The sequence below is a fragment of the Simochromis diagramma genome, unplaced genomic scaffold, assembly GCF_900408965.1.
Source record: "Simochromis diagramma unplaced genomic scaffold, fSimDia1.1 OVJJ01000753.1, whole genome shotgun sequence".
Lineage (NCBI taxonomy): Eukaryota > Metazoa > Chordata > Actinopteri > Cichliformes > Cichlidae > Simochromis > Simochromis diagramma.
The window spans coordinates 6,674,883-6,688,706 of record NW_024387523.1 but is presented as its reverse complement, the minus strand read 5'-3'; the positions used below and the strand labels follow the sequence as shown (position 1 = coordinate 6,688,706).

At 41.2% G+C, this 13,824-nt stretch overlaps 2 protein-coding genes across 2 annotated transcripts; one reads left to right on the top strand and one right to left on the bottom strand.

Moving 5' to 3' along the window:
* Nucleotides 1-1,637: 1,637 nt before the first annotated feature.
* On the bottom strand, nt 1,638-6,943 carry crabp2b (cellular retinoic acid binding protein 2, b). Its single transcript, XM_040021381.1, has 4 exons — nt 6,656-6,943; nt 3,880-4,058; nt 3,451-3,567; nt 1,638-1,929 (listed from the first exon to the last, which is right to left on the bottom strand). Exons 1-4 carry the CDS (start codon nt 6,735-6,737, stop codon nt 1,879-1,881), a joined length of 429 nt encoding a protein of 142 aa, XP_039877315.1. The 5' UTR covers nt 6,738-6,943; the 3' UTR covers nt 1,638-1,878.
* A 4,319-nt stretch (nt 6,944-11,262) lies between these two features.
* Nucleotides 11,263-13,407, top strand: mrps21 (mitochondrial ribosomal protein S21). Its single transcript, XM_040020767.1, has 2 exons — nt 11,263-11,395; nt 13,005-13,407. Exons 1-2 carry the CDS (start codon nt 11,313-11,315, stop codon nt 13,183-13,185), a joined length of 264 nt encoding a protein of 87 aa, XP_039876701.1. The 5' UTR covers nt 11,263-11,312; the 3' UTR covers nt 13,186-13,407.
* Nucleotides 13,408-13,824: the final 417 nt, after the last annotated feature.

Here is a 13,824-nt window from a genome sequence, read left to right as displayed (position 1 = left end):
CATATGAACTTGAGTGACATCCCATTCTTAATTCTTGCTTCAGTGGTTTCGGTGCACCGTTTGCAGCTTCAGTCAACCATCCAAATCTGATAAGTGGATGTTGAGGCACATAGTGCGCAGATGTCCCCAACTTTCTCCAGACTCAATCGCTACAGTTCTCCAAACTTCATGTGGTTTTTGGATCAGCTCAAGAAGAGAGAGCTTCATGGAATGGGTTTCCATGGAGCTGCATCCAAGTCTTACATCATCAAGTGCAAAGCATTGTAGCACACCTACACTGGACTCTCGAGCAGTGGAGACGTGTTCTCTGGAGCGACAAATTACGCTTTCCCCTCAGTCAATCTGTTGGACAAGTCTGGGTTTAGTGATTGCCAGGAGAACAGTACATGTCTGACTGCTTTGTGCCTGGTGTAAAGTTTGGTAGAGGGGCGATTATAGTGCAGGGATGTTTTTTCTTAGAAGTGGGGCTCGCCCCCTTAACTCCAGTGAAAGGAATTGGCCCGTACTGAGTGCTGACTCAGTCAACTCAAGAGAACACCTTTGGGATGAATTGGAGCCAAACCTTCTCATGAATGATCAGGATTGATCGAAAAGTCGAAAAATTCTTATGCACACTCAGTCATTTTGTTTTCAAAGCAGACTTGAAATATGACAGAAACCCCTCAGTTCAGAAAAGAGACAAGGGTAGTCCTAGTAGAGATAAAATGTAAGGTGCATGGCTGTACTTGAGTAAAAAGGTTTGATACTTTCTCCTCCAAATACACACACGTTTCCACTGAGGTTATTAATGACAGTCATCCTAAAGGAGGCCAAGTCCACCTGCTGCTTGCTCAGCAATGTGTATATAAACTGGGAAGCACTTCAGAGGGGTTCTTGTCTGCACACTGTTTGCAAACCTGGAAAAACCATCACTGCCTGTGAACCATAGCTGTTCTCTTCTCAGGAAGTGCCTGAGACCCCGGAGGTCCATTTTTCACAGCAAGGTGAGGCTCAGACTAAACCACGCTGCTGAGTTTTAGGTGAGCAAAGGGTAGACTTTCTTGTTCACTACTGGCTCTCGTTTTGTTCGCACCCCAATATGGTGACAAATTATATTTTAGAGAGGAAATAGCTGGAAGTGTCCCAGCACAACATAACAGGAAGTCGGTCAACACTTTGTAACTGGGCACAGAACCAGAGAGAAGAAAGCAATGGAGTTTTTAATGAGCATGCTCTGCATGTAGGCACAGCTGGAAAGCGGAGCATAGAGTGTATGAACTCCCCTGATGCTAACTAATGTTCTCATGGCCACCCTCTCCCTTTCCCCTCACTCATTTCATTTTCCTCTCCACTCCCTCTTTCCCCCTCGTCTTTGCCAAGTGTCTCTCAAAGCAGAGTTTATGAAATATGAATTGTCTTTGGGAGTTTTCAAACTAATCAAATGCATATTGTAGTGATGAAAGAGAGCACAGAGGACAAGGGTTTGCAAATGGAAACAGCTTTTGGGGGAAAGGGTGTACAAATGGCAGACAGTAATGTAAAGTGATATGCAGACGGGAATAGGAGATGCCGGGTGGGGACAACATAAAGAATGAGAGCTTGAAAAGAAATCAGATTTATATAAAACTGTTTATTAACATCTTTAAAAAAGATTTAGACACAGCTATAAAGCTTTATTTGTTTTTTAAAAAAGGAATGTAGTATGATACATAATGAATAAGTTTACTGTTATAAAAACAATACCAGCTGAAGCATTTTGAGCACTGTTTGACCTGACCAACACCGACTCTCTGAGAGGAAGAAGAAGAAGAAAAACAAGGCGAGTAAATGTAAACCATGCGTGAGGCACAAAACAGAAGTATTGTATGACAGTCCTGGGGAAAAAAACAAAACAAAACTTCATTCTCTCTCATAAACTCTGGTGCAGACAACATCTCCAGCAGTCATTGTCTGAAAGAAAACAGCAACACAGACACAGATAAGACACAGTTCATGTTTTTCTTTTTTAAAGCTGTTTAACAACCATTTAGTCAGCAAGAAAAAGATTGAGAACAGGTGTCCTGGAGCAGGATGTGTTTAAAGTCAGCTTATTTTGTCAAAATTTCTTCTACCCAAAGGAAAAAACAGAGATTTTTAAAGGTAGTTACATGAAAGGGAAATCTTTGTTAGGACAGCAGCTGACAGTCTCATGATTACATCTCTGAAGAGGCTGAACTTTCCCAGTATATTCAACTTTAATGCTAAACCAACATCATAATGCATAAAAAATTTTAAAACATAAAACTGAGCACACAAAGGCAAGCTTCAATTGAATTCAATTTATACAGCACCAAATCACAAAACTCCAACGATCAGGTATGACCAAGCACTTGACGATAGCGGGGAGGAAAAACTCCTTTTTAACAGGAAGAAACCTCCAGCAGAACCAGTCTTAGGGGGTGGTTAGGGTTGGGGGTGAAACAAACATCAGGGGACATCAGATTTCATTATGCTTTTTTACAAATTATGATATAATCCTTTTGACATAGCCCTTGTGTACTCCACACTGGGGCAAATTCCCTACTTTAAATGTATTTCACCTGTAGTTTTCACCTCCATTCAAGCACAGCCTGCTCTAACTGTAACTGGTCAACACCACTCTGAAATGGAAAACATTTCAGCAGACGTACACTAGAGTCTACAAAATTGTGGAACAATTTCAGAATAATATAATAATAGACTTTGAATATTTCATCATTGTAGTTTGTATTATTAAAAGATTCTGACAATCTGGAGAAATCACATGGCCTGTGGTCTTCAGGCAATCGGGGAGCATCACATTAGAAACAGATATGATTCTGTTATAAAAATCACTGCATGGGCTCAGGAACACTTCCAGAAATAACTGTCTGTGAACACAGTTCACTGTACCATCCACAAATGACAATTAAAGCCCTCTAATGCACAAACACACATCTTTTCATTTAAACTGGACTCAGGCAAAGCGGAAGACCTTTCCTTAGTAAGTCGAACCGAAATTTGAAATTCTTTTTTGGAAAACATGGACACAACATCCTGCAGACTAAAGAGGAGAGGGACTTTTCTGGCTTGTTATCAGCACTCAGTTCAAAATTCTGCATCACAGATGACATGGAGGCAAATCAGCGGGCTGTGAAATTGGCAGCTTGCATATCTGGAAAGGCAGCATCAGTGCTGAAAGGCTCATTCAGGTTTTACAGCAACATATGCTCCCATCCAGCATTTCCAGGGAAGGCCTTGCATGTTTCAGCAAGACAATGTTTTTGTTATGAAATTCAAAATGAGCCAATATTTTTCTCCTTTTAGAGATTTGACATGTGTTCTTTGTCCTCTTGTGAATAAAACTGAAAATGAATTCAAATCTTACTTGGGGGTCCTAAAATATCTACACTGAGACTCTAATTGATAGCACTGTTCATTTTGTACTTATTTTTTAACTCCAATTGCACGTACCAGTACGAGCTCTCCATCATTGGTCAGCTCTCGGGTCCACGCCGTCTTCGGCCCATCGCCTTTCTGTAAAGTCTGTTCGCAGCTGATCTTTCTGTCTGTTTCCCACTTAGGAAAACTCTGCAGGGATTCACATGAGAAAACGTATCAATGCCTGAATTAAGTTATAGCAAAGTTCAGGTTTGGTCATAACCGGAGCTCAGTGTGCTGGTTGCTGCACGTCAAAATGTTTTCACGGCTTGTCCTTCATCACCCACTCAGTATGAAGATGAAAAACAGATCTCTTCGAGTTGCACTGAAATTATTTCCATATGTTTCTTTTGCACAGAGCTGGGGCTAGTTATGCTGTCCTTGGCCAAATCCCGGAATGCATGTACTAATATTACACAGTTTTTGTGTTTTTTGGTTAATTTGAAGCAAAGAGACATGTACCGTGCAGGGACGTCCATCCACCGTGGTCTCGCTGAAAGACTGACCCACGGTGAAGGAGACATTGGTGGTGCGGACGCTGGTGGATGTCTTGATGGACAGAGTCTCTTCCTGCTGGGTGATTTCCACTGCCGGGCTGGACGCCGCTGCCACTGCAATCTTCCTCAAGAACACGTTGACACCTGACCACAGACACACAGACCAAATGTGAAACCAGAGCTGTGCAGTGCTGGTCTTTACAGTGGGGAATGAGTATAATCATAGCTGTGTGTGCCAGGCAAACTTTATCTGAAGGGCATGCATGTTTTACTCTGATTTCCCCACATTCTGCTAATTTTACAACGTCTTTATAGGACACAGTGCTGGGAAGTTTTATTGCATACCCTTCAACAAAATTAAATATTGTCTGATTCCTCCATAACAAAGGTTATGCACGAAATCATTTCTGGAAGCCTAAACATTTTCAAAACAGTCCGCGTTGTTGCATTGCCACACAGTAACCCAAGTCTGAAAAAATAAAGCAGGGAAATGTTCATTGTGACTCATTTCTTTCAAGTCTATACATGCAGGCTATAGTGAATGACGTAAAAAAACAAGAGCATTAATCTCACAGACATATGGCAAGCTTCAGAAAATGGTTCCTGCTAATGAAGAGCACATGGGATTTCCTCTTAACAAGGCACAACATACAGAACCACTGGTATGAAACCACTTATTTCTGTTGTTAAAGGCACAGTTCACTGCAAAAATAAAAGTAATTCATTAGCCTGTCAAATGAAAAACAACCTGAAGTTTCTTCATCCTCACAGCCTGAGCCACTTTTCAAAGAAATTGGTTTGTAATCCTCAGCTTTTTTTGACATTTGAGATAAGAGTCTGATTTTCTAGAAAAAACATTTCTAATAGTGATCACCGAAGATAAGAATCAGATAAGGTATGACGCATTGTGTGCATAGATAACTGGAAAAACTGTAGAAAATGAATCCATCTTAATGTGTCTTGCAGTTTTGCGTCTCTCTTTTTGTTGTCATTTTTGAGTCTCTGTAGTCATTTTTGGGGTAGGTGTGAATGTTTCTCTTTGCAGTTCTTTGATGTACTTCTCAAAGAGCGATGGTGAATGGGCTGGTCCTTATACAGTTCTTTTTTTTACCTGACCATTCAAAGCACTTTATATCTATTATAGAGCTTTTTATTCAACCATTCGCTTTTTTCCGTCTTTCATATGCATTCATACTCTGATGAACCCATTGGAGAGCAACTTGGGGTTCGGTATTTTGCTCCAGGATACTTTGGAGATCAGACCACTAACCTTTCAGTCAGTAGATGACCCGCTCCACCTCCTGAGCTACAGCCACCCAAATATTAACAGAGTTATTCAAGTGAATATTGTCTCTCAATCTGAAATAGAAATATTTATACAGGCTTCTTATTTCATTGTGGTAATGTGTTATTCCTTCGCCTGAACACATCTGCTAAAGCTGGAAGGTTTCTCACCAGGTCCCATATGACACCACTTCTGATTTCTTTACACTGGGTTCAGTTTAAGATTTTGGTGATCACTGTGATCAGACGTATCTCTATATTAGGGAGCTTTTTTAACCAGAAAATCTTCCTGATGGTACCTGGTCCAGGATGAAGAGCAAAGAAAATCGTGCTTTGGGGTTTTGGGGGGGTCCTTTAGTCCTTAAACTGGATCTGCAGACACTGTTGATACCTTCAAGAAGACCCACCAGTGCAACCTCGTTTTTATTTACTTGCATCAGTTTAAACTCCTCTAGTAGTTCCATCTATTATTTTGTATCGTTTTCTATGTTGCTATGAAGCACTTTGTGACTTTTGTTCTGTAGAAATACAGCAAGAAAAGAAAAGGTTGAATGAATAGCACCATGGAAGTGTTGTGAGTAGAGATGTAAATTATTGTGAATGTAACCTTTTGCTGTGTGAGTTGGACTGGCTTCAGTGATTAAAAAAAACACCCCAAAAATCTGATTCAGACCAGATTTGCTCATGCATAACAGAAGCAGCAGGCGCTCAGTCTCTCTCTCTCTCTCTCTCTCTCTCTCTCTCACTCACACACACACACACACACACACACACACACACACACACACACACACACACACAGCCCTAGATTAAGCCAGAGAGGCCCCAGGCATTGTAGGAAAGTCAGTCTCAGACCTGGCAGTCTGCGGGGGCCCATGTCGAGGCTTAGTTCCGTTTACAGTGGCTCTAATTACAACCGCATGAGCAGGAGCTTGCCACAGATGAGCCTAGTCTCATCGTCCTCCATAGGATATTTGTCTTCACATTTTTAAGGGATGCCACCGGATGGCACTCGCCTGATCTCTCACTCCTGTTTTCAGTAGAAAGCCTGTGTGGCTTAACAGAACCAATATTCCCAGGACCACATTAGCCACTATGCAGGAGCAAGCCAGTTTAGCCACATGCAGAGCCACTTCAGACCGCTTCGGCTCTCCAGCCGATTTCTGAGCCCAACGGATAATGCCAAAATGACTGACAGGACTTTTTTTTTTTTTTTTTTATCGAGATGCACCCCACCTCCTTCCTTTTTGTTTTACAGTTCATGATTAAAATCAGTGCAAAACATGCATGTTTAACGTTCCGCGTGTAAATAATTTTTTATACTTAAAAATAAGATGTTCCTCTTTTGTAATACATAAATACAGTTATTCTGCTTTTTTTTTCAAGAAAGCAAATTAAATGAGCTAATTGATGCGAAGCTCCAAATATAATAATTTTAAAAAAATCCATTCACTCACCAAGCGCTCTCAAAAGTTCCTCGAAGTTTTCCGAAGACTTCATTTTCCATTTTCCAGAGAAATCGGTGACTTTATTCTCCATTTCTGTGCAAGCACTTGCAGAAATTAATATTATTGGATTATCGGCGGATTATAAGCCTATTCTGGTCGCAGTCACTGTTTCTCTATATGTCTGTCCTCCCGCGTTCACCGGTTGGTAAAGTCGTCTCCTCTGCCTGCATCTGAGCCTCCATTCATTGGCTGACTGCTCGCCTGGATCTGATGCCGGTCCAGCCAATGCAGAAGCCAGTGGCAGGGAGGGACTTTCCCCCTCGCTCCCTGATTCCAAGTCTACTCTCCACCTCTGTCAGCATGGTGAAAGATTTGGATAAGAGCTGGAGAATTCACTTCCAGTAAGTCCTTTGATGTTGATGGGCTGCCAGCTCGGATATTAAATAGAAGCGTTAATTGTTTTTAAGATGGCACTATGTTACTCCCAGATATTTGACAAGAGCTCCTGATAATAAAAAAAACATGGAATGAGGCTGAAACTTATTACTTATTAAGTTTAGGACTATTTAAGAAGCAAGGGTGTTTGGTTTTAAAGGGCTGGAATGTCAAATCAGATATCAGGTTAATGTGTTTAGCTCCAAAACTGGGTTGGAAAGGCTGGTAATGAAAAAGGAAAAGATAAGACAGCCAGCTGGAGGCATCCATCCAGGAACATGCCATCGGCATTGCCACCCTGCAATTAAAACTTTAGAGCATGAGTGTCAAACTCATTTTAATCCAGCGTCCACATAGAGCCCAGTTTAAACTCAAGTGCATCGGACCAGCAAAAACAAGGCTTAATAGCCCATTAAAAAATGTGTTTCCCTTTCTTTCAGCGCAAGAGCAGCGCAGGACTACATAAACAGAGAGGGTGGCCCGGTGTGCGTGTGATTAACGCAGACAAAATCTAAAGCAATAACTATCAAAGCAAAGCAAAAGAATGAACAGAATCAACCAACAAGGGAGGAAAGGAGATGCTGAAACATGCCCTGGACTGTTTTTGTGGCCAATAAGACTCATGTTTCACTGGTAACTGGTTTATTTATGTGAATGAAAAAGCTTATATTTAATATACCTGATAAAACTTATATTATCATCTCACTCTGTCTTTATCTGAACTGGACAGGGGCTGGTTACTATCTGCTCAGTGAATCACAGTTCAAATGCTCCTTTCCTTTGCATGCAAACCACAATTATAGTTGCTTTATACAAGAACACAATAAAAAAGCTCATTCACATTTAGAGACATTTGGTTTGTTGTGCATTAAATATATTGAGAGGAGGTCAGAAGAAGTTGTCCTGTGTCTTTGTGGATCTAAAGGAATCATATGATAGGGTGCCAAGAAGGGAACTGTGGTGCTGATGAGGAAGTGAGGAGTGGCAGAGAAATATGTGAGGGTGGTGCAGGACATGTATGAGGACAGTGAGACAGTGAGGAGGTGTGCAGCGTGAGTGACAGTTGGTTTCAAGGTGGGGGTGGGATTACATCAGGGATCGGCTCTGAGCCACTTTTGTTTGTGGTGGTGATGGACAGGCAGACAGATGAGGCCAGGAAGGAGTCTCCACAGACTATAATTTTCACAGACAACATTGTGATCTGTTGTGAGAGTAGACAGACGGAACAGTAAAGATGCAAAGAGGAGAGAGAGTGAAGGTGGATGAGTTTAAATGTCTGGGTTCAACAATCCAAACCAAACACAGTGTACAAGTGCGATGAAGAAGAGAGTGCATGGGAAAACAGATAAAATAATAATAATTTAAAAACAGGTTAAATTAATGTGATTGCAGGTTGGGCAATGCAATGACAGTAATCAGCAGAAATCAGCAGAAACTGATAAATAAATAAACAATTTGAATATTCACATAAGTATCATCAGTGGGATGTGTGTGATCATAATGTGGATGAAACTTACTGGCAGAGTTTGTAGATGCAAACTTCCATTTTATGTTTCTCTCTCTCTCTCTCTCTCTCACACACACACACACACACACACACACACACACACACACACACACACACACACACAGAAAGAGAGAGAGAGAGAGAGAGAGACTCAGTGCCAAGAAGGTTTCAGCAGCACTGGATGAGACGGGATGCCTCTGGAAACACGATGCACTGCATTCACCCAACAAAAGGAGTCATGATGTTATCTGTGCAGGCTGTCTAAGCATTCCTCCCCGTGGCACCATGCAGATACAGTAGCCTATAGAGTTACAGAAACATGGGAGTTGACCTCATCTGCAATGTTATGTAGAGAAAAGGCAGATTAATTAGACCCACCTTACACACAGCAGCATTCACCGCTAGCTGACCTCAGACAGAGGACAACAGCAGAGCACAGGGGATGAGGAGAAAGAGAGGAGAATAGCCCTGATGAAAGAATAACACCGGACACTGCTCTCACTGCTGCTATGACAACAGATGTAACTCCATGAAGCTGTGATTCCCCTGAAAGCTATCTCCCTTTATACAGCCTCTAATGGCAGCAGTTTGGTTCCCTGCTCTAGAGAGACATGATTGTTTGTTTGTTTGATTTTCTCTCTCTGATTAATTCAGATTATTTTATTTGTATGTGTGTGTGTGTGTGTGTGTGGCTGTGTAGTTCCTGGGTGGAGGCTGTGAACCCCTGCACACATGACTGTGTGCATGGGTTCTATAACTAATCAGCATCCATCAATGCATATATACTCTGTCAACAACAACAACAACAACAACAACAACAACAACAATAATAATAATAATAATACATTCTTATTTATATAGCACCTCTCTAGACAGAGTCACAAAGTGCAGCACATAAGATAACAAGTCATAAAAAGGTAAAAACAGACAATATAAAACAGGCAAAAATTAACCAAAAGCAGTTGAACTGAGTTTTGAATTGTTTATTAAAAACAACTATTGAGTCCACAGTTCTTAAGGTTTGGGGGAAAGAGTTCCACAGGCTAGGGGCCACAGTGGCAAAAGCTTAGTTCTCATCTTAGTCTGTTTTATAGCAAGTAAGCCCTGATCAGATGACCTCAGGGACCTGCTAGGGACATAGGGCTGTAGCAGATCAGAGATGTAGGCTGGTGCCAGTCCATGCAAAGCTCTATAAGTCAAGACCAGGATCTTAAAATGGACTCTGAATTCAACAGGAAGCCAGTGTAGCTGAGATAGCAATGGTGTTACATATGAATACGTAGAGGATTTTGTCAAAAGCCTACCTGCAGCATTTTGCACAACCTGCAGACGATCCAGAGAACCTTTGCTTAGACACATAAACAGTGAGTTACAATAGTCCAAGCGTGAGGAAATAAATGGATGTATAACAATCTCCAGTTCAGAGCGAGATAAAATAGGGCTTAACGAGCCAGAGAATTCACATGCCCATCCAATGTAAGAGTTGAATCAAAAGTGACACCTTAATTCCTGATAGAGGATTTAACATAGACCGAGAGAGGACCAAGGGCTTTCACTATCTGGGATAATAATCTGTCTGGAGCGCACATGAGGACTTCAGTTTTCCCCTCGTTGAGTTGGAGGAAATTTGCAGCCATCCATAGAATAGATAGAATCTAAGCAGTCATTCAGAAGCTGAAGCTTAGATAAATCCTGGGGCTTAAAAGAAATATCATCAGCATAACTGTGATAAGAAATCTCCTCAAAAGAGCCCATTGTATGCTGGAAGGGGAGAAGATATATTAAAAACAATAAAGGCCCCAAAACCGAACCTTGAGGGACACCATAAATAAGGGAGGTAGAGGATGACCTAAAATCGGAGACCACCACAGAAAAGGATCGGTGATGTATGAGGAGAACCACTCAAAGGCAGTTCCAGATACACCCAGTGTTTTAGCCTTTCAAGGAGCATGTGGTGGTCAACAGTCTCAAAAGCTGACGTGAGGTCCAACATATGTAGAACAGAGCATTTTCCTGCATCATTACTCGTCAAAATAACAAAATAACAAATATTAACAACAGCATGGAGTCAGAAGTTCATTGGATAAAAGATTAAATACCGTAGATAAAACTAAAGGGGTGTTGTTTTTACCTGTAGGAGGCAGAGCTGGAGACATTGAAGTTTTTATTGAGACAGGCCAGGATACACAAGAATAAGTGCATCAGAAGGACAGCTCAGGTCAAGTGATTTTGAGACAAAGTTAGAGAGGTAAGGCTGAGATGGTTTGGATGTGCACAGGAGGGATAGCAGATATGTTTGCAAAGGTTGCTGAAGATGGAGCTGCCAGGCAGGGGGGAAAGAGGAAGCCCACAAAGGAGATTCGGGGATAAAGTGAAGGAGGATGTGAAGATAGACAGAGGCAGATGACCATAAATACATTTTCACTTCAAGTTTTCACCTTTAAGAAATATTTCAAAATGACAAAAGGGTTTATGAAGCATACGTGTCTTTTAAAGTAAAGTAGAGTCTCGAACATAACTGAAAATTTAATTTTAGAATAAAATATCTGGGAGGAGGAAAAAAAAAGGCAGAAAAGCCTTTACCACGGGACAGATGCCATTTACTAAAACGGTTGAGTCAAACGCCCCCTAGTGTTTGTGTTTATGCGGCGCTTCTTGTGTCCGGAACCTTTTGTCGTTAGGCGTTTACAGCCGAACGAGAGTTGAGCAAGCACCGGTCTCATCATGGCGAGACACCTTCGATTCATTTCCCGGACGGTGATGGTCCAAAACGGGGATGTGGATGCCGCGTACAAGACTTTAAACAGGTCACTGCGAGGTTTTTGAATTTAACGTTGTTTGTCAGATGTGTTTGTTATCCGACCAGAGGCGCGCTAACGGCCCAGGCTAGCTTGTTGCTCAATGTCACAGAGCTGCGCCTGCGCAGTGGGGAAAACACAGTTTACAGAATACGCTTTTTCTGAGGCTTTTTTGTGTTTTAATTTTTAAGATAGATATACATGTAATCAAGAAGCGAAATTCACTACAGGTTTAAATTGAAATTGATTAAAGTCTGCGTATTTTAAGCATACTAGCATCATTCGCGGTTTTTAAAGAGCATAACGTAAAAAAATTCGACTTAAAATTGCGCTAGAAAAAACAGTAATTTCACACATTTCGACAATTTTATTTAGCTCTGCTGTTTAGTTGTTACATTTGGATTTCAAAGTAAAAGCAGGGAGAATTCTAGTTTTTTTTTCTCGGTGGGGAGTTGGACGGGACCACGAATTAACTGTGTGACCCGTGAGAAAATCATAAAGGATAAATACAGTGTTAAGGACTGATTTTAAAAGACATTAGCCATGATCTTCCAGCCTTTGTGCAGAGTCCTTTGCCCCGATACAGATGGTAATACAGTGCACAAGAGTCTGTATAGTGAACTGCTAAAAGACTGTACTGCATGGTAGTAGAAGAAGGTTTTAGATCTGAAAGTAACTTAAAAGTAGCAGTACTTCTCTGTAAAATGCGCTTTTCCAAATTAAAACACTACATGTAAAGTTCTAGGAGTAAAAGTACATATCTCAACATGGTGTGCAGTGTCCTCTTTAAAAATTGGAGAGGTTGCAGGCCTATAAACCTATCTACAGCAAATGGACAATATCTGAATATCTGTCATGTCCTTCATAAATTGAAAAAAAATCCAGCAAAGACCTGACACAGAACTTGAGAGATCCTTCTGCCTTTTTAGCTGAGAAATGGTCAGCAAATCACTGCAACTATTCTCCATTTTACTAGCAAAATATATAAAGAAATGAGGGGTGGCCCAAGACTTTTGCACATTATTTTTGCATAGATTTTATGGCTCAAGATGATTAATTTTTAAATGTTTATTTGGATCCAAAAGCAGAGCACGCACAATTTTTTGAAGGACTAACATTTCAAGATCTATTTATTTTTGGTCCTCTCTGTTATTTGGACTATTTTAAATACATATTTAAAGGGTATATGTTGTCCTGTGGTCAGGAACAAGTTACAGTTTATCTTGGCATTACGTCCCAGTTACAGTTTATCCTATGGCTCGGAGCCAGTTACGGTTTGTGCTGTGGTTAGGTGCAGTTCTGGTTACAGTTTACCCATGAATCCGTGCTTCAGTCTCATTAGAAGCTGACTGTGTTTGCATGCCCTCAGACTCTGAAAACGTAATGTTCTCTGTTGTACTTCTTACATTTTGACATTTTGTCTGGGTGAGTTACCGATTAGTCTAAAAAAAAAAAAAAGATGAATAAAAATGTAATGGTTTTAGCATATTAAGCACTTATAAGCAGAGGCTGACATCTAATAGGAACCGATGCACTTGGGACTACATTTGTGTCACTTTTACTGCTCTTTCTGTTTACTAAGTCTAATCTGTTCACACGTTTTTTCTGTTTACTCCAGGATTCTGACTCAGGATGGCATTGTTGACACAGTGAAGCGCAAACGATACTACGAGAAGCCCTGCCGAGAACGACAGCGGAAGAACTTTGAGAACTGCAGGCGTATATACCACACGGAGATGGCCAGAAAAATTGCCTTTATCTCCAGGGCAAACAGAGAAGATCCCTGGCTCGGCTGCTAGGGAGATGGCTCCTGTTGGAAAAGGAATGATGGACTGGATAAGACTGGGGAAGCAAAGCTGAAAGAAGCAAACAAGACCAACATAATGCTGCTGCCTGAGCCTAAAGGACCAGGCAAACGCAGACAAAAGTGGTGTTTATGTTGTCACATTGTAAACACAAAAAATGTGATTTAATTGTCTCCATTTTGAACATTTCTAATAAATTAGACACTTAGGACTTATCACAGTTGATCTTTTATTTGAATAACAAACTGGTGTATTCTGTAGACTCTGCTGTGTGTGTATTGGGTGATGTTTTTGCCCATATATGGCACTGGAAGTAGTTTAACGCGACCTCATTTTCTGAAGGAAACAATGCTGCGATGCTTTGGGTTTTTGTGTGTGTGTGTGTGTGTGTGTGAATGAGGTCTTGGCTCAGCAGCATCGTACTGTAAATTAATTCAAGGTCACTTATGCACAGTGTGGCGTTAATGTCCACCGACAATGTCGGCCACCTCCTGCAACGCTGCTTAAGCAAGGCGCGTCGGCCGCTCACGTCTGTCTCGGCTGTTTCCAGCAGGAGGCTTTGATGTGTGCACTTGCTCTCTCCTCACTCACGCAGGGAAAGTTAAACATTTTCACCACGCTTACTTGTCTCAG

Coding starts and splice junctions, on each gene's coding strand:
- mrps21 (XM_040020767.1), top strand. CDS start 11,313: ATGGCGAGACACCTTCGATTCATTTCCCGGACGGTGATGGTCCAAAAC. Junction 11,396..13,004: donor GCGTACAAGACTTTAAACAG/GTCACTGCGAGG, acceptor TGTTTACTCCAG/GATTCTGACTCAGGATGGCA.
- crabp2b (XM_040021381.1), bottom strand. CDS start 6,737: ATGGAGAATAAAGTCACCGATTTCTCTGGAAAATGGAAAATGAAGTCT. Junction 4,059..6,655: donor GGAACTTTTGAGAGCGCTTG/GTGAGTGAATGG, acceptor GTCTGTGGTCAG/GTGTCAACGTGTTCTTGAGG. Junction 3,568..3,879: donor TGGATGGACGTCCCTGCACG/GTACATGTCTCT, acceptor GAATCCCTGCAG/AGTTTTCCTAAGTGGGAAAC.